This window comes from Chlamydotis macqueenii, chromosome 17 (assembly GCF_036417535.1).
Source record: "Chlamydotis macqueenii isolate bChlMac1 chromosome 17, bChlMac1.mat, whole genome shotgun sequence".
Taxonomy (NCBI): Eukaryota; Metazoa; Chordata; class Aves; order Otidiformes; family Otididae; genus Chlamydotis; species Chlamydotis macqueenii.
The window spans coordinates 790,523-808,347 of record NC_141572.1 but is presented as its reverse complement, the minus strand read 5'-3'; the positions used below and the strand labels follow the sequence as shown (position 1 = coordinate 808,347).

Sequence of the window (17,825 nt, the reverse complement as noted above, 5' to 3'; positions counted from 1 at the left end):
GGCCGAGGGCAGGCTTCACCCTGCCATTTGACCCCAGCCCCCAAGTCTCGCGAGAACACACCTGTAAGTTCTCGCGAGAAGCGGCCGGAGGCCCCTCGAGGCGCCCCCCCAGCTCCGTCCTCCGCTGTTGCGTCGTCGCTGCCGCCGCCGCCTTTTACGTCATCGCGTCGCCGGCGTGACCCGGGCGGGTCAGAGGGGAAAGGCGGCGGGAGGCGGAAGCGGTGCTTTATCTCCGTTGGCCTCCTCGGAGCGCGGCGGCCCGCGGTGCCCGGGCCCATGAGCGTGTCCCTGGTCGTGATCCGGCTGGAGCTGGCCGAGCACTCGCCGCTGCCCGCGGGCTTCGCTTACAACGCGGCTGGTGAGTCTCTCCGGTCCCGTCCGGTTCCCTCCCGCCTGGGGACTGGGCCCCGGGGCGGGTCAGCCCCGTCCGCCGTGGCGGGGGGAGGGAGCTGTGCCCTCCCCGCGGCTTCCGAAGCACCCGCGGTCGCCGTCCCGGTGTTGCCGGTGAGTCCCGGTACCGGGGCTCCGCTCCCACCGCCCCGTCCCGACGCCTCCGTTTTCCTGCGCAGCTCCCGAGATGGCTGCGGAGAGCAGCGGGGCGGCCCCGCCCGCCGTCCCGACCTGTTTGGAGGGGAAAGGCCCCGGGGAGCGGGCGGCCATCCTCCACCAGCACCTTGGCCGCAGGGAGATGACCGACGTGATCATCGAGACCATCCAGCCGCGGCCAGGTACCGGCCTCGTGGGGAGGAAAATGCCGGGTTTGGGGCCTGTGACTGTCGCCCGCCCTGCTTACGTGCAGCCAGGGAACACAGCGCTTCCCGGGGACTGGCCTTGCCGGTGACAGCTGTCTGTCAGCGTGGGGGTGCCGGAGATGCCGTTGGGTTTGGGGGTCTTGAGTCTTGAGCAGTTTAAAAAACAAGTAGAGAAGTGAAGGAATGCGTGTTGGAGTCCAGATAGGAGAGCTGGCTATTGCTGGGAAACAGTTCCCACTCTGTAAAGGGTTAATTTACTTTGGGCTGTGCTGCGGGCTGGCTGGTGTTTTGCTGGCCTGTGGGATCGTTCAGGTGTTAAATTCCCTGATAGAGGGGAAGTTCCAAGAAGGAAACTCCAAGTCCCGTCAAACGCCTGAGCCGCTACGGGAGCAGCGCAGGAGGAGCAGCCTGCTGCTGCGGGGCCGTCCTCGCCCCTGCTCGACAAACCTCTGCTGGCTGCTCTGTCTTGATACCGGTTCCTGTTGGGATTTCACCAGGCACGGTACAAATCTCATCGAGCTTGATCCTCGGCACCGGGTCCTGCCAGGGGCTTGCACCGGCTGTCTGGCAGCTCTGGAGTACCCCCTGGAACGGCAGAAATGAGAGATGTCTCCTTCTGCTGCTTTCCAGGGCTGTAATTTGACTCTCAGGGTGCTGTTGTGCTGTTTAGGGAACAGCAGACATTTCTGATGCGCGGTTAGTAATGTGGAAACTCTTGGTTTGTACAAGATGAAACAAAAGCTGGCGTGGAAGGAAGAAAATCTTCAGAGGCTGCATCTGCCGAGGACAAAAATAAACACGACGATCAAAGTAAAGAGCGTGAGGCTGCTCCAGACTCGCCTTCAAAACAGCTCCCTGACCAGATTTCCTTCTTCAGCGGGAATCCCTCAGTCGAAATCGTTCACGGCATCATGCATCTGTACAAAACAAAGTAAGAACGCTTGGCTAATTGTAGCTCTAGTGGGAGCAGCGCTCCTGAGTAATGCCGCCACCTGGAAGGGTGAGTCGGTCGCCCTGGGGCTGTGGCTCCTGCACTGGGACAAACAGGAAGGGTGACTGGCAGCGGGGAGGGCAGACGTGCCTTGCGTTCGCGGTGGAGCTCAGGCTGGCCCGGGTCTGGCTGCTGCCGGTGGTGCCGCTCTGGGGGGAGAGGGGCTTGTGCCAGGGGCTGCAAGAGTGTAAGATGAATGCAGATTCCTAAAAAATGACGTTTGGAAGCAGCTTCTCAAGGGGTCCCACAATTAAACTGTGACCTCTGGGGCCTTGGTGGCAGGCCTGAGGAGCTCTCTGAAGCGGGAGGTTTCATCCCGTGCTTCAGGGATTACATTTCCATGCTGTTCCCCTGCAATTCCCTGAGAACTTCCATTGCAGGTCTTTCTGAAAGCGATCAGGAGACACAAAATGGGCACCTGAAACAGTAACAAAATTACTCGCTTGTTCTAGGAGTAGCTGTGAGCACCTGTGGCTTGCCAGCTTCAACTATTTTTATAGAAAAACGGGTGTTAGATGATTCCTGACAAAACCGTTGTTTGCTGGAGCTGCTCAGTTTAATCCTTTGCTAAAGGGTTTCGCGTGGTTGGATGCTTATCACTACCCCTTGCTTCTCTTTCTTAATATTTACAACTGTGCAAAAGAGAACTCAGATTGGCAGCAGCTGTTCCAGTAACTGCGGTGTGCTCTCTGAAGTGAGGTGAAGTTGTGTCACTGTTGTCTCCCCAGCAAGATGACCTCTTTGAAAGAAGACGTGAGGCGCAGCGCCATGCTGTGCATCCTCACGGTCCCTGCTACGATGACCAGCCACGACCTGATGAAGTTTGTGGCTTCGTTCTACGAAGTAATCGAGCACATGAAAATCATCAGAGATTCCACTCCAAACCAGTACATGGTGCTGATAAAGTTTAGCTCACAGGTAGGAGCTGGAAGTCCCTTTGCTGTGGAAGGGGCTGCACTGTTGTATGTGGCCGCTGTTCAGGAGCGCTGTCTGGCTTCGCCGGCCGGCTCGTAGCCAAAATTGCACTTTACGCTTGGAGACGTTGCCCAGAGCTTTCCTGGGGCTGCTGACAAGGTTTAGTCCCACTCTTTGACCTGAACGCGAGTGTCTGCCATGTTCTAGCTATCCTATTTCTCGTTGGCAGGATATTTTTAAAAAACGGTAAGGATACACAGTGCCCTGCTGTCTCGCAGCATGCTGTACTGTGCTGAACAGAAAGGACCCAGCTGGCGGGGCTTTGCTTGCATTGTTCTGCTTTTCTGAGGAGCTGGGTCGTCTCCCAGCCACTGCCAGTACAGCGTGAAAAGGCCAGTCGCCCCCAAAACTGAGAGTCTAGGGGATGAACTGATAACCAGGTAACACAGTTTGCTGCTCCCAGCAGCTGAACTGTTTAGCTTTAAGCATTCCCCCTGCCAGTTCCTGTGGGGACCCTCTCACTTCTACCGTCTTTTCTCCCATCTGCAAATGACTTATTTTTGGAGCTGGGGAAGAGGATTGCCCCCAGCCGTGAATGCCGTGTGAGGTATTTCCCCTGCCTGCTGTGCAGATGCAGTCTTTGTGTGCTGTTTGTGCCGTTTGCAGTAGTCGCAAAGGTGCGTTTTGCGTGTCGCTGTGTCAAATTACACGGGCAGGTGCCTAGTGCTGAACGGCCACGCAGCGAATCTGTAAACTTGTACTCAATTCCCCCCAAAATTCCTGTTTCTCAGGAAATGCCCTGAAGCCCTGTTCCCCGGTGACCCCTAATGGCTGTGCCTGCAGGTAGCAAAAGCAGATCTCACCGGCCTTTATGCTTCTGGCTGGAGCGACTAGGAATGTGGCGTTCAGCTAAATTTGCCTTAATCCGGTGTGGTCGTTTGTGAGAGAAAGGGTTTTGGGGGGTTACTGAGTGAAAATGGATGATTTATTTGACAGGTTTTGGTTTGGTTCTGCCTCCTTGCCAGTGACTCTTGGGCACAATTCAGAGCGTGCCTGGGGCGTGACCGGTGCAATGGCTCCTTTCCCACAGTTAAATTGTTGTTGCTTTCCCTGGCACAAGCATCGGTGTCCTGCAGCGTGCGCAGGACCCGCTGAAATCTTTGCAGTTTGCAATTTGCTTTGCAAATGCACTGAAATTGCTGACAAAGGGCGAAACAGATGCTGAAGGGAAATCCGTTATTCCTGCTGAATGCTCCAGTGTCAGAGTAGCCGCCAGTGCTGTGAACTTCACTTCTTGCCTTCCAGTGGTAGTGCTAAACCCGAGATGCAGTGCCTGCTGGTGGGAGCTGTCTGAGATATCTCCTCTGGTACTGCAGGGCTTGGTGGAGGGGAGGAGAGACCGTACAGCAGATTTCTCTTCCTTGGTCGTATCAGCTGCGAGTTTTCTCTTTGTAACTGGCTGCCTTTGTTTTGTGCACAGGCTGATGCAGATAGCTTTTATATGGCATGCAACGGCCGGCAGTTCAACTCCATAGAGGAGGATGTTTGCCAGCTGGTCTACGTGGAAAAGGCTGAAGTCTTCAAATCAGAAGATGTAAGTTTGTTTTGTTTTGTTTTCCTTGCACTTCAGAGAATTTTAACAGGATTATTTGGACTGGGCAGAATGCTGCGAGAACTGCTTAACTGCGTCAACCCAAACTGCATTTTGCATTCCAGTGCTGTCACTACCTGGGAGAGTTCATTTTGGGACTTTGCGGGCTTTGTGCCTCACCTCCACAGGGTCTCTGACCTAAACCTGCCATGGGGAGTTGTGAATAATTTTTTTTTTTATATATAAATCTGTAACCACTGTGTAGACTCATGGGATTACTTTGTAGTGTTTTTGTACCCTAGTGCCAACACTAATGGGAGAGAATTTTGGCTTTTTCTTATGTGGGTGTTTAATATACAGTGATTGGAAAGTGCTTAGCGCTTTGTCTCTGCTTCTTCTTTTGAAGGGGGCCAGCCTGCCTGTGATGGATCTGACAGAGCTCCCGAAGTGCACAGTGTGCCTGGAGAGGATGGATGAGTCTGTGAACGGGATCCTTACCACGCTGTGTAACCACAGCTTTCACAGCCAGTGTCTGCAGCGGTGGGAGGACACCACGTAAGAGGCTTTTCTGTATTTCCACATCTGAAACCCCATTTGAGTGTGGTGATTACATGCTGACAAGCCTGGTTCTGCTCATCAGAGTGTGGGGCAGGAATTACTGCCGGTTCTAATGCTCTTTTTTCCCATTAATGAAATCCCAGAGAGAAATCTCCCTGCCAGAAGTAATTGATCCGTGTTTCCCACAGGCCTCACTGCTAAGGCAGGAGGGGAGTTGTAGTCTTAGCTGGGAGGGGATGAAGAAGAGCTGGGCAAGAGCAGGTGTGCAGGGAGACAGGACTGGAAAGTGAGACAGGAGGGAGGCAGGGAAGGAAGGGACAGTGACAAGATCACTCAGTAGATCGGGAGGGGAGGCAGCTGCTCTAGACAGGCTGTGTTATTCAAGGAGGCGATGGGCTGAGCGATGGGAGGCCACGTTCCTGGCTGGGGTAATCACCTGTGCCTTAGGGAGACTCTCCCTGGCACGAGGCAGTGCTGGAGGCTGGGACCTGCATCTGTCCTTAAAGCTTTCGCTACTGCTAACCCTTTCCTGTTCTTGCTTTTACCGTCCTTCACGTCCCTGTGGAGGGGGATTTCAGTGTGTCGGAGCCCCTGACTGCACCCAGGTGCTGCTATCGGTTGTGCGTATTTTGCATCCTTCTGGATGCTGTTTGCTGTTTTACTGCACGTCAGGCACTCACAGATACTGCAGCAGAAGGCTGCCAGTCTTCACTGTCTAATTTTCTTCTCTGTCACTGGTACCACTGATTGCCTGATTCTCTGGCAGAGCACGAGGAAAATTTTAGCCCTCTATATCATTTGTAAGCCGAGTAACAATGTCAGTAAGATTAATCAAATTTGTAGCTATTCAAGCTTATGGGCTGCTTTGCTCTGTAAATCAAAACCAGTTTAAATTTGAAGCAGCGGAGCTTAGCCAGCGAAGGAGCAAGGTCCAGAGTAGCACTTAAATATCTAATATACAATTTAAGCAGAACTTATGCTCCCAGTCTAGAAGAACGATAAAAGAAAATCCCTGTCCACTTTTCTTAAGCGCCACGGAGGCTGCAAGTGCCTGCATTTGTATAGAAAGTTGACTGCAATCCAATTGTCTCCTCCCTTCAATATTTCTGTAGCTTATCCGGCAGCTAATGAAAAATACATAAACAGTCCTGGCAACGGGATACACAGCCTCAGTTACCCCGCTCCCTGGCTGAGCTTCTGGTGCTTAGGAGACAAAGTTCCCTGCTGGTCTTGGGTCTTCTGTCTTTCTGGCAGCACAGGGATATAGTTTCAAAATGATAGTGGGGTGCCTGCTCCCCATTCTTTTAGGGTGCAGTTATGGGTTATTCTTCCTGGAAGGGCTGAGACTGAACCCATTTGCTTGGTGAAGCTGAAGCATCTCCTCATCTCCGCAGGGTTGTTTAAACCAAGGTATGTTTGCCAAGCGCGGGTTCTCCCGCTGTTACTCGGCTGTCCTCGGCAGCGTGCAGTCGCAGCATCCTTCCCCAACCTGCGCAAACCCCTGCAGGTAACGGGAGCCTGAATGTGACAGCCTGGCGCAGCAGTGATGGGAGATATGTAACACGTCTGTACCAGTGTTTCTGCAGTGATTGTGGCTGAGGCAGGGAGGTGTTTCCTAAGCTCGGTCGTGCCTTTTCTGCTTACTGGCAGAGGCTGACGTTGCTGGCAGCCCCTCCGATGCACTTGGTTGCAGATGTTCTCTACACTTGTACTGTAGCAAAACCAGATCAGGCTGAGACTCTGAAAATGCTTTGGAAGAGCTGTTCTTTGTTCTTCTGACACTTACTGGCTTCAAAACAGTATCCTTGTGTGGAATGGAGGCAAATTTGGGTGGGGTAAATGTGAACTGAAAGTTGTGTGCGTGTAGGGAGCAGCGCACTGCGCAAGGTATTTGCTTTGAGCTCTCTGGCTCTCTTTTTAATTACTGTAGTATTCAGATGGAGCTCCCTGTGTCTAATCATGACACTTATTGCCCTCTAGGTGTCCTGTCTGCAGATACTGCCAAACGCCTGAGCCCGTGGAAGAGAACAAGTGTTTTGAGTGTGGAGTTCAAGAAGTAAGTAGGTGGGTGGATGGTGAGTGAGATCTAGACCAAATCTTACGGCACAGCCGCTCAAGTTGCTTTTGGAGTTAATTTTGTGGCTGATTTTACCAGTTAGTGGTGTATCTGCTTTCCTTTTGAGTTGCAATCGGTACTGGGAAGGGATCTTACCTCGCAGGTTTCCTGTTCTGACAAACCTTTCTGATTCTTAGAAAGAAGTGTTAGTTAGCATGCGAGCTGATCAGAGCGTGCCTGATCAGTATGATAGCAGGCAGCCAAACTAATGCTGACCCTGGTGGTCTCTTCTAGTCTGTGCTCTTCAGAGCTCGCTTTTGTGGTCCTGCTGAGTGGCCTTGCTCATTAGTCAAGGCCATTCTTCCATCCATGCTTGTGCTAATTTATCAACATGCCCAGCAGGCCTCTTGTCAACATGAGCAGGCCTCTTAACTGGTCTGAATGAGCAGGTACCTCCTCCTCTTTAGCCTCCCAGCTAAGCAAGGCTTCAAAGGAGGGGGAAAAGCAGATGCTGTTTGCTTTCTAAGGAAGTGGCTGGATGTGCATGGCATCAGCTGGCCACCAGTGTCAGATCACACTTTCTCAAAGCGCCAATACCACTGCTTGACAGTGTTGTGTGTACAGAGCTTGTCCTTCTGTTGACAGAACCTTTGGATCTGTTTAATATGTGGGCACATAGGCTGTGGCCGGTACGTGAGTCGACACGCTTACAAACACTTTGAGGAGACCCAGCACACCTACGCGATGCAGTTGACCAACCACAGAGTCTGGGACTACGCTGGAGGTAAGCGCTCTGTCTTCCCCTCTTGTAGGATGACCTTGTTTGTAAAACGGCTTTCGAGACCCCTTAGTGAGAGTAGTTGTGGTAGAGTTTGCTTGGAGATTAAGGGGTTTGCATCCGTACTAATACCTTGTCTTTTGGGAACATCCATCTCCTCTCTAACAGCAGTTTTGGTGGGTCTGTAGCAGATGGAGGAGGGAGAAAACGATTCTGTAATGAACCAGGGCGGTCCTATAGTCTCTGTGGAACGTGCTTGTTACTCCCTTTCCATCAATTTGCCCTGAGGTATGGGAATGGGCTGTTGTAATAAATATCCCGTAAGGTGTCTCTGCGAAGTCTGCTAAATAACAAATACATCTGTTGTTGGCTTTCTGCCTTGCTAATATGCTGTTGCAGCAGTCTGCGTGCTTAATTGTGCTGCATAAAGTATCTCCACTGATGTCAGCCTGGGTGTCCTTAAGCTGAAATTCCCCGTGGTTGAATTTTCTCTCTTCAGATAACTACGTCCATCGCCTGGTTGCAAGCAAAACTGATGGGAAGATAGTTCAGTACGAGTGCGAGGGAGATATGTGTCAGGAAGAGAAAATTGATGCCTTACAATTAGAGGTAAATATTTTGGCTCGTTGGACTCTGCATTGTGCTGCTGTGTGGAAGTGTTTGAAATCCAGATCCGACTAGAGGAAAATTACGTCAGCTTATGCAGCAGACCTGCTCCCTGCATGTAGGCAATCATCTTCAGGCAGAAGCAGGATGTTTTTACTGTTTTTTTTTTTTGTTGTTTGGTTGGTTTTTTTGTGTTTTGTTTTTGTTTTTTTTTTTTTTAAAAAAAAAAAAGCCAACCTCTTCTTGGCTCTGCGGAGCCAATGCAGCTGAGTGTAAGCTGGCTGCAGCTTCAACCAGACTGAAGATTAGCTGGTTACGCTGCTCCAAACACTCACTGGAAAGAGAAATGAGTCCAAATGCCCAGACTTGCTCACCAGACCCTTCCTGGTGGAGCTGCGGCTCGGTTTGGGAGCCAGGGTGCATATGGAACTGTCAGTTCGAGCAGTTCGGTTGTAAACTGAGCGAGTATGTAGAAATCTGTAGCTGTGAGCTTACCTTGGCTGTCAGAGAGAGCTGACAGGCTCATGTGATACCAGCCCTGTTCTGCTCCCTTCTCTTGAGCAGGTAACGATTATTTTGTACCTGTGTGGAGGGCTGACCTTGGCTGGACGGCAGGTGCCCACTGAGCTCCTCTGTCACTCCTCTCCTCAGCAGGACAGGGTGGGGAGAAAATAAGATAGGGAAAAAAAAAAAACAAAAACCAAACCGCTGGGTCAAGATAAAAGCAGCTTAATAAAAGCAAAAGCAAAGGCTGTGTGCAGAAGCAAAGGAAAACAAAAGATTTATTCTCTACTTCCCATCAGCAGGCAATGTCCAGCTACTTCCTGGGTACTAGAGCTTCAGTATGCGTAGCGGTTGCTCCGGAAGGCAAACATCATTGTAATGAATGCGCCCCTCCCTGCCCCAGCCTGTCCTTTCTCTTAGCTTTTGTTGCTGAGCAGAGGTTTTGTGGTCTGGAACATCCCCTTGGCCAGTTTGGTCAGATTTTGCCCACTCCCAGCCTCCTGCTGAGGGGCAATGTTGGAGAGACAGCCTTGGTGCAGCGCTCAGCAGCAGCCAAAACACTGGTGCGTTATCAACACCTTTCTAGCCGCACAGCACAGCACTGAGCACTGCTGTGGGGAAAACCAACTCCATCCCAGCCAGACCCAACACAACCTTTGGCCAGCTTCTCCTCTCCTAACTAGAAGGGTAAAGGAGAGAAACTCAACATGACTGCTCTGCTGAGCAGATACGCTGCAGCGTGACTTCAGCTGCATTAGACAAGCCCATAGAGACAAGACTTCGTAAGCTTACTGCTCAAATAAATACTTGGTTGCTTTCCATGAATTTTCTGAGTAACACTTAGGCGCTAAACCCGCTATTTTTAACCCTTTTTTCTGGGAGGTTGGCACTTAGAGTGCGCAAGACCTCTCTATCTAGTTTGAGATCTAAATGTTTTTAAAGATAATTAATTTGGCAGTGTATTTTGGCGCTCTTACATTACTGAGATTGTTTAAGGCTTTTTGTACGTTTAATTCTGTAGTGAACGCCTATTTTGGGCTTATTAGCCTGATGATAAGAAATTATCACGTTTTCCAACTTTCTCATAATTCATTTGCAGAACCAGGAGGGAAAAGATGGGATGTAAGGCACATATCCTTGTTCAGATGCCAAAATAACATTGGAATGGGCCATACTTGTTGGAGAACAATAATTGCTAGTAGTTCTACATGGCCAAGGATGTTTTCCCAGAGCTGTTCTTACAGTGAAGCTAAATTCGTGCATTTACCCTTCTGCCTTGGGTTCTGGGCTGTGAATGGGGAACTTGGCAACTCAGCCTTTGGGATCTCAGGCTCTTATGACAGGGATGGTTGATGCTTAATTTTCCCTGTAGACGAGAATAAAACTCGTAGAGATTTATTGCTACTATGGTGAAAAATCTCTCATCTTTAAAAAGTACGGTACTGGGTCCAGCTTGGCAGGCCTTTTACTTGACCCTGCTGTTCTAAAGGCTTTCATTGACTTCCAAAAATCAAGTGATTTGATTTTGAAATCAAATTGGTGAAACACAGCTGCTGGATCTGCAGTTCGCATGTGTGTTCAGAATGCCCTGTATGCTCAGTTTCATCGGATTAAACTGATTTGTATATTGCAGCGCTTTGGGCTTCTTAAGCAGCACAGCCACCCTTACGGAAGAGCTGACTGTTCTGTGTGTCTTCTGTGTTTGTAGTACTCGTATTTGCTAACGAGCCAGCTGGAATCGCAGCGCATCTATTGGGAAAACAAGATTGTCCGAATAGAAAAGGATACAGCGGAAGAGGTGAGCTCTGCGCTGGGCACGTGTGAAGCTCTGCCGAAACAGGCCCCTGGACGTGGCGAAGTTAAATGGGAGCTGGAGCTGCTCAGTCTCTTACGGCCCGAGTGCTGCGTGACGTGGCCTCGCATAGCCTGTTTCACTGCCAGCTGAGAAAATTGGCTCCAAGACGTATCCCTTATCTGGATGCTCAGATCTAGCAGTTTGCTGCTCAGTGGTGCAGAAGTAGGTAGATTGCCACCTAGATTGAAGGTTGATTTAAATCTGCTGCTCAGGAAACTGCAGCAGTGGTGGAAACAAGTCTGCTGCTGCAGGATCCCTGCTTGCCGCTGCCATCCGTCTCACGCTGACGCATATCTCTAGGGAAGGTTGGTGTAGCATAGACAATATGACTTTAATTTGCTCGGCTGCAGAGAGTGGAAGCTGCCTTTCTGTTCCAAATGCATATTGATTTGCCCTTTCTTTTTGATCCCCTCTCTCTCCTCATCACCCTCTGGGAAAAGTTCAGAGTCTCCTTCTATGAAACATTCTGTAGGCAGGACCGCTTCAAAATGTCATGAGCAAAAATCCAGTGGGAATATTTTAATGCTTTTCACTCTACGTAGGTCCTTTCAACTAGGTTTAAAGTGAATTAGGATTTAGGGTTGAGTCCTTAACTGAACTTTCTGCATGACTTCTAATTAACCGCTCGGTACCTGCAGTTAAGTAGCATCGTAAGTGTAGAAGTTGTGACTGTTGAAACAGCGATCATCGACCTTGGTCTGGAGAACAGTCTCAGAAATCTTAGGGAGGGCCATATGAAAGGGAAAGATACAGCGAAAATCATTCTGCACACGACCAGGAAACGTAAACCACAGAGCAACTTCAAAGAGAAATGACGATATGTGCCCCAAATGTAGCTTCATGTTTGAAGATCCTTACAATTTTATTCACGGCACTCGCTCCATGTAAGTCTTGTCTGGATGGGTGCCACTATGCAGTGTATTCCATTATCAGTGCTCAGGCCACTTCCCCAGATTAGCCATTAGCTGCATAAACATTCGGTGACTAAGGCTGGAAGGCTTGAAACCTGCTCTGCCTTCACTCTGGCAACAGCAAAGGCACCGTGTGTGCTGACCCTGACCTCCAGGTTGCTCCTCCAGGAAAGCACTTTTCCTTTAAATTCCTGCCTCTGCTATGTGCAAGCACGCTTTCCACACCAGTACAGAGGAAACAAGTATTTCTGTCTGTAAATCTCCTGCAAGCCTTACGTTTGAGGTTTCGACGTGCTCTGTGCAGTGCCTAGAGAATGACAGCTTGGGTTTCGTCAGCAGTGGCAGTCGGGAGTTGTGAAGCAGAGGGAAGAGGAAGCCGACGTACGTGTGTTTCTGTTTGCGTTTTGCATGAGTAAGAGATTCATGTCAGTAGGTCACCGCCTTATGACAGCAAGCTGCTGAGTCAGTGCTGAGCAGAGTAGCATGTTAATTTTCAGACTTTGGCCATACTTACTTATGGCTTCATTTAAAATGAGCAAAAACCCGATATTGGAAAGCCTTAAGGTGCAAATTTAAATTGCTGACAGATACAAAAAGTCTGAGAGAATGGCTAAGTGAATGCTGACCTGCAGTCAGTAAGAAGTTAAGGATCTGATGCAGCTTCTGTTTGAATGGGGTGCCTGGCACAGATCTGCACTCTGAGTTGCTGTTCTGTGTGAGCAGCTTCCACGGCAACATGGTTCCTCGTTGGGGTACGCTGAACTGTAAATGCAGAGGGTCTTCACCAAAATCAGGCTTTTTCTGGACTGAAAGCTTTTGCTTACCTGCACACAGTAATTGGTCAAAGTCTAGAAACCACTCCAGAAAAAATTGAATGTCATAATGAAAGTGCAGAGGACTTTGATCTCTTTGCAATGCCCGTGTGTTTGTTTTTACAGATTAACAACATGAAGACCAAGTTTAAAGAGACCATTGAGAAGTGTGACAGTCTGGAACAGCGGCTGAATGACTTGCTCAAAGAAAAGCAGTCTGTTGAGCGGAAGTGGGTACCGCTGCCAGGTTTAGTTCCATGCAGCCATTAAAACTCTCACACTGACATCCAAAAAGAAAAGATCTTGCTATTCCTGGGCAATTTTGAGCTATTTAAACTGGCATACTGAGAACACTGCTTATTTTAAAAAAGGCTCTCGTTTCTGTAGGTGTTCACAAATGGAGAGTGGCTTTGAGTGGAACGCAGCTTTTGGGCTCTTGGCTGTTTTTACATGGCCTGCGTATTTAGCATTCTGTGATCCTTCCCCTGCCTGCTCAGAAGCAGCCGCCAGGCTGTTTCACAAGGGGCGGATACATCCAGAGAGAAGAACGGCAGCTCACCCAGCACAGAGAAAAATGTAGATCTTGGGAAGTGCCTAGATGCAAGATGTCAAGCATGGGGACGTGTTCCAGCTCCCTAGGCGGGACTGCGTGCTCTGTTCCTCCCAGCCCACCAGGCCCCTGGCGTTGCCGCCTCTCCAGCAGTCCCAGTTGGAGCAGGGAGCCAGGCCAGTGAGCTGTGGTTTGTGCAGCTCACCTTGCTGAGAGGAAAGGAGTCCTTAGGAGCAGGGAAGCGCCGTCTGTGAGACGTGAGGCTGCTGATACCCTTGTGGGAGCAGCTTGTCTCGGAAGGGGTGTTTCGGGGTCTTTACTCTGAGCGTGGCAGGAGCCAGCATCTGGGAGTCCCTGACAGCCTTGAGCTGTGTAATCTCTGCCCCTTTTGGCGCCTGTTCCGTGAGTTGCAGGTGCGTGTTCAAGGTCGCAGTCCCGTGCTCCCACGCAGCCTGCCTGCTGCCTCTGCTGCCCTTTGCTACGTGACGGAATTGTCTGACTGGGAAGGGCAGGGATTCTCCTGGGCTATGCAGGGAGGGATTCTGCTTCACAACATCCGATTCCGCGGGCAGGTGAAGCCATGCAGACAAGCGGGTGCTAGCAAGCCTTAAGCTGGGTGGAAAATCCCGAGGGGCTTTCAGAGTCCTCTTGTGTTGCCCACCCTTGTCCATCTTTTGCCAGAAAACCAAGTTCGTGGTGGCCTTGGTCAGGCTGGGGACAGCTGGGGGTCAGTTGCCCAAAGGACTGGAAATAAAAAGGATGCAGTGGTGTTTAACCTGGTACAGTGCACCGCTTTCCTGACTTTGCGCTTCTATTTGTAAGGTGTTCGCAGCTGAACAACAAAGTGGCTAAACTCTCCAACGAGCTGAAGGAGGAGCAGGAACTGAACAAGTGTTTGCGAGCGAATCAAGCCTTGCTTCAGAACAAGCTGAAGGAGGAGGAGAGAGTGTTAAAGGAAACCTGTGAACAGAAGGACCTGCAGATCTCTGAGATCCAGGAGCAGTTGCGGGATGTCATGTTCTACTTAGAGACGCAACAGAAAATCAATCACCTCCCAGCTGAGACCCGACAGGAGATTCAGGAAGGACAGATCAATATTGCGGTGGCGTCTTCTGCCAGCTCCTCCGCGGGGGGCACCGGCAAACCTTCCTCCAGGAGAGGCCGTGGCAAGAGGGGCAAATGAAAATGGGAACGCCCTGCTTCCACCTTGAAACTGGCCATGCTGGTGGCGGGCCTGGGGACTCTGGCTGGGAACACCCAGTTCACTAAAGCTCAGCTAGAAATCTTCTTCAGAGCCGCTCATAAAACTGGCTGCCGGTCAATGGAGGTGTCTGTGGTATTTAAGAGCATTTCACTGCACTATTTAGCTATTTTTAGGCAGATCTTGATGACCATTTTGCCTTCCTACCTTTTCAAAGCCCCCTCCTGTCACGCACTTGACTTCCTTTCTGGAGAGGGTACCGTTTGGGGTGAGTGGGCGTGTGTGCGTTAAACATCGCGTTCCCTGCGGGGATGCTGTGGAGTAGGCTAGGCCCAGCGTGTACGGCTTCTCCAGTTCTCCCGGATTAAAAGTATTCTCAACTAAGAAGTGATTTTATTTAAGAAACAGTGTACATTAGATTATATACGTCTCCTTTTGATATGTGCAGTCCTAACTGCGGAACTGCAGTGCAGGAGTAGAACTGTAGGTTGGAAATAAAAAGGAGTGAGGTGTGGAAAATAAATCATCTTAGTGGTGTAAGAAATTATGAGTCCTACAGGCTTGTAATGCGGGGTACGAAACGCTGTGAGGGACTCTGCTGCTCCCTGGTCCTTCAGTTTAGAGACGGCCTTTAAGAGGCCAGTGCTTGCTGCCTTTGGGGCAGAAAGCATGAAAAGTTTTATATTCCGGAAACTTTAATGGGGTTATTTTACAGGTGTTTCTACAAATGAAACAGAGCCGCCTGCGAAGACTGCTACGCGTTAGCACCGCCGTCACAGCGTTCCGATCCTCCCGGAGCGGGGTGCGTACGCATTCCCTCCGTGCGCTGCGCAAGGGGTGTGTTGGCATAAGCCGCTGTCCTCAAAACGAGGTGAGGAGAAAGACTAATGCAGCCTTTTAAAAACTCTTCTTCCGGGCCCGTGCCCAGCCTTCCCCGCAGCTGCGGCCCCGGCTCGCGGCGCTGCCGTGCGGGGTTTGCGTGGAGCTGGGCGCGCTGCCCCACCGCCGGAGCCTCGCCGCCAGGCGTGGCTGTTGTTTCCAGTTCCTGCGATGGCCGAGCGCTGCCCGTTCTGCTCTCAGACGGTGCTCTGGCCAAAATCTCGGCTGGCAAAACTTGTGTTATCCGCCCCAAAGGCGTGCAGGAAATTTGAGAACAAATCTGAGGGGGTTTTGTTGGTTTTCACTTAGAATATATGCTAAACGTGATGCTCTGGGGTGGGAAGAGTTTGACCCTGTGTGGAGAAGCGACAGGCCTGGTTGCTGTGTGGTGCTCAGCAATCCGAGCACTGAAAGGCTAATTCTGTATTAAAATGGTTGGGAGAATCACGTAGTTTTCAGGCCATTTTGGAGCCTTTTCCGCTGTTTGGACTGCAGGAACAGCCTTGATCTTTGTCTCTGATGCTGAAAGTGCAGCTCTGGCTTACCAGCTCCAAGCTGGGACACAGAAAGCAAACAGCTAGCCCTTCAGTGCTAGGAGCTGTTCCTTTGGCCAGGTGGGAAGAAGGAGTTACAGTAAATAGAATTGCTCTCCGGAGGCGAGTCGTTACAATCTGCTTCCTGACTTTCTGGACTGGAAGTGGTGTGCTTCCTTTGGAATCCAGGGCGCTTGTTCGTGCACTCACTGCACCCACTGCTTGGGTTTGGAGATCGGCCCGGGTCACCCAGAGCTTCTCCCTTTTCTAACTTTGTAGCGTGAATGTGCACGAACTCGTTTCTAGCGTGTGGATTGTACACCCAGGCCTCTGCCTTCTGGAAATCATTCGAAGGGCCTAGAGATGTACAACACAGGCTGCTCTCCTAGAGAAACTATTTTATTTGGGATCTATTTTTACACCATCTAAGATCCTCTGACCTTTTGCTGGAAGCTTGCTTTGTGTAGAACACTAAGATGCTGTACTGTATCTTGGAATTCATTTTCAAAAAACGTGATTGAAAATTAAACCAGCGTGCACTATTTTTGCTTGTGTATTCAACTGGAAGTGGAGGGAGGAGAGGGCGGGGAGAACGACACGTGCGACGTACTCCTTTTGGAGTCTTCTGCTTTTTAACTGGAAGGCAAAGCTGTCCCAACGAGCTGTTGGTCATGGCTGCGTTGGGAAGTTCAGTTCAGCTGAGCTGACGTGAGCAGAGAAGGCAGGGCGATGCTGAGAGATGAGATTCCCTCTCATGAGAAGTGGGCAGCTCATGCAGAAAAAGCAAGGGTTGTCAACTACTCTTCTGTTAAAACAAATTACCCTCCGTCCTCGAGTCCCCTCCAGCTTCTAAAGTTGTCCTAGGTGGCACAGCAGCCCCCAGTTTATTCACTGGTGTGGATCCACCGGGCTCCCCCTAGGCTGGCTGAGGCTGAGGGCACCCTCCCTTGCGAGACTCCCCCCGCGCTGGGCCCACGCTTTACGCGGCTGCGGGGCAGAAGCAGCGGTGATGCGACTCGAGCCCACGCATGGCTTGTGGTGAAGGGAAAAGTCCCAGAGACGGCCGGTCCGTGACTCTTCCTTACCCATCACCCGGACACGCGGGTGCCTGGGAAAAGGGGTGGCGCTCAGACCTCTCCGGCCTGCGGTTAAATTTGACACCTGTGACTCAAACAACAGGTCAGCTTTGCGGCTGGTGACTCGCTATCACCGCAGCAGAAGGTTGCGGCAGCACAAAACGGGACAGCTGAGATTGGTCAAGCTCCTTCTGTGATTAAAAAAGTCTTAAAATAGACTTTTTTTTAAAAACAATGATGACAAAAGCAAGCATTCTCCCCCTGGTGAACAACAGAGGGGTTTCGGTGTCTCTGCTGGTGCTGTCGGATGGCTGGAGTGGTATCAGAGAGCTCCAGGCTGAAGCCTGCCTTGGCATTGCCACGTGGGCTACACAGCAGTGACAGAGAGGAGATGTTCCAGCAGGAGCAAGAAACGGGGGAGCTGTGCTCCACTCAAGGGCTGCAGGTGGCCAGCACGTTCTGTGAACTTCGCTGGATCCCGCTGTTCGCTCTCTGCAAAGGTCCCTGATTCACAGGCTGGCAGAGAGGGAACGGGACAGCGAAACGACTCGTGATTCTGCGTATGTGGGCAGGACGGCGGCGGTGAAAACACCCAAGGCAGCCCAAGAGCCTCCGACGTCGGCTCTGTGGTGAGAGCACTCACCTGCTCACGCGAGGAGGGCACCGGGGACCCCAGGAAAGGCTGCGGGATTTAAAATGGCCAGGGAGAAACACAGATGGAGCGGAGCGACAGCCAGAAGCCACACGAAGCTTGGCAGAGTCCTCCGCGCTTTGAGGATGCTGAAATGATTCATGCCGGCAGCTGTTCCCCCACGAGCTGAGGGGAGAGGCGCTTCCATGAGGCGACGGGTTGGCTTCTCATCGGCTGGGAGAAGCAGCGCCCGCGGCCCCGGGGGGATGGCAGGGAGAGAAAGGGCTGTGTCCCCTGCTTGGGAGGGAAACACAGGGCAGCTGGGGTGAGCTGGGGCCCAGGGACGGTCCCCATGAGCTGCTCGGTGGGCTTCCTACCCGCCGCCTCTGGCGCCCACAGGGAACGTGCCCAAGCTCCAAGCAGGATCTGCTGGGGTGGGAGGAGAACACAGGGCCTGTGAGCCCTGCAGCCAGCTGAGCTCCAGCAACCCCCAGGTCTCTCTGCTGGTGGGTTTCCATGAGCACTTTCGGGGTACTGCAGTTGGAGTGAGATGCCTGCCTGACACCGCCCCATTTCCCACGGTTCCAGGGATTCATCATTTTTTCGGTGGGCTGATTTGCCTCTTG

At 51.3% G+C, this 17,825-nt stretch overlaps 1 protein-coding gene across 1 annotated transcript; it reads left to right on the top strand.

Moving 5' to 3' along the window:
* The first annotated feature begins 142 nt into the window (after positions 1-142).
* On the top strand, positions 143-14,201 carry BRAP (BRCA1 associated protein). The gene is made up of 12 exons (XM_086761563.1): positions 143-358; positions 570-728; positions 1,482-1,683; positions 2,472-2,661; positions 4,139-4,252; positions 4,656-4,804; positions 6,788-6,863; positions 7,509-7,647; positions 8,141-8,250; positions 10,460-10,549; positions 12,456-12,559; positions 13,702-14,201. Exons 1-12 carry the CDS (start codon positions 277-279, stop codon positions 14,060-14,062), a joined length of 1,776 nt encoding a protein of 591 aa, XP_086617689.1. The 5' UTR covers positions 143-276; the 3' UTR covers positions 14,063-14,201.
* The last annotated feature ends 3,624 nt before the right edge of the window (positions 14,202-17,825 follow it).

Coding starts and splice junctions, on each gene's coding strand:
- BRAP (XM_086761563.1), top strand. CDS start 277: ATGAGCGTGTCCCTGGTCGTGATCCGGCTGGAGCTGGCCGAGCACTCG. Junction 4,253..4,655: donor AAGTCTTCAAATCAGAAGAT/GTAAGTTTGTTT, acceptor CTTCTTTTGAAG/GGGGCCAGCCTGCCTGTGAT. Junction 4,805..6,787: donor CAGCGGTGGGAGGACACCAC/GTAAGAGGCTTT, acceptor ATTGCCCTCTAG/GTGTCCTGTCTGCAGATACT.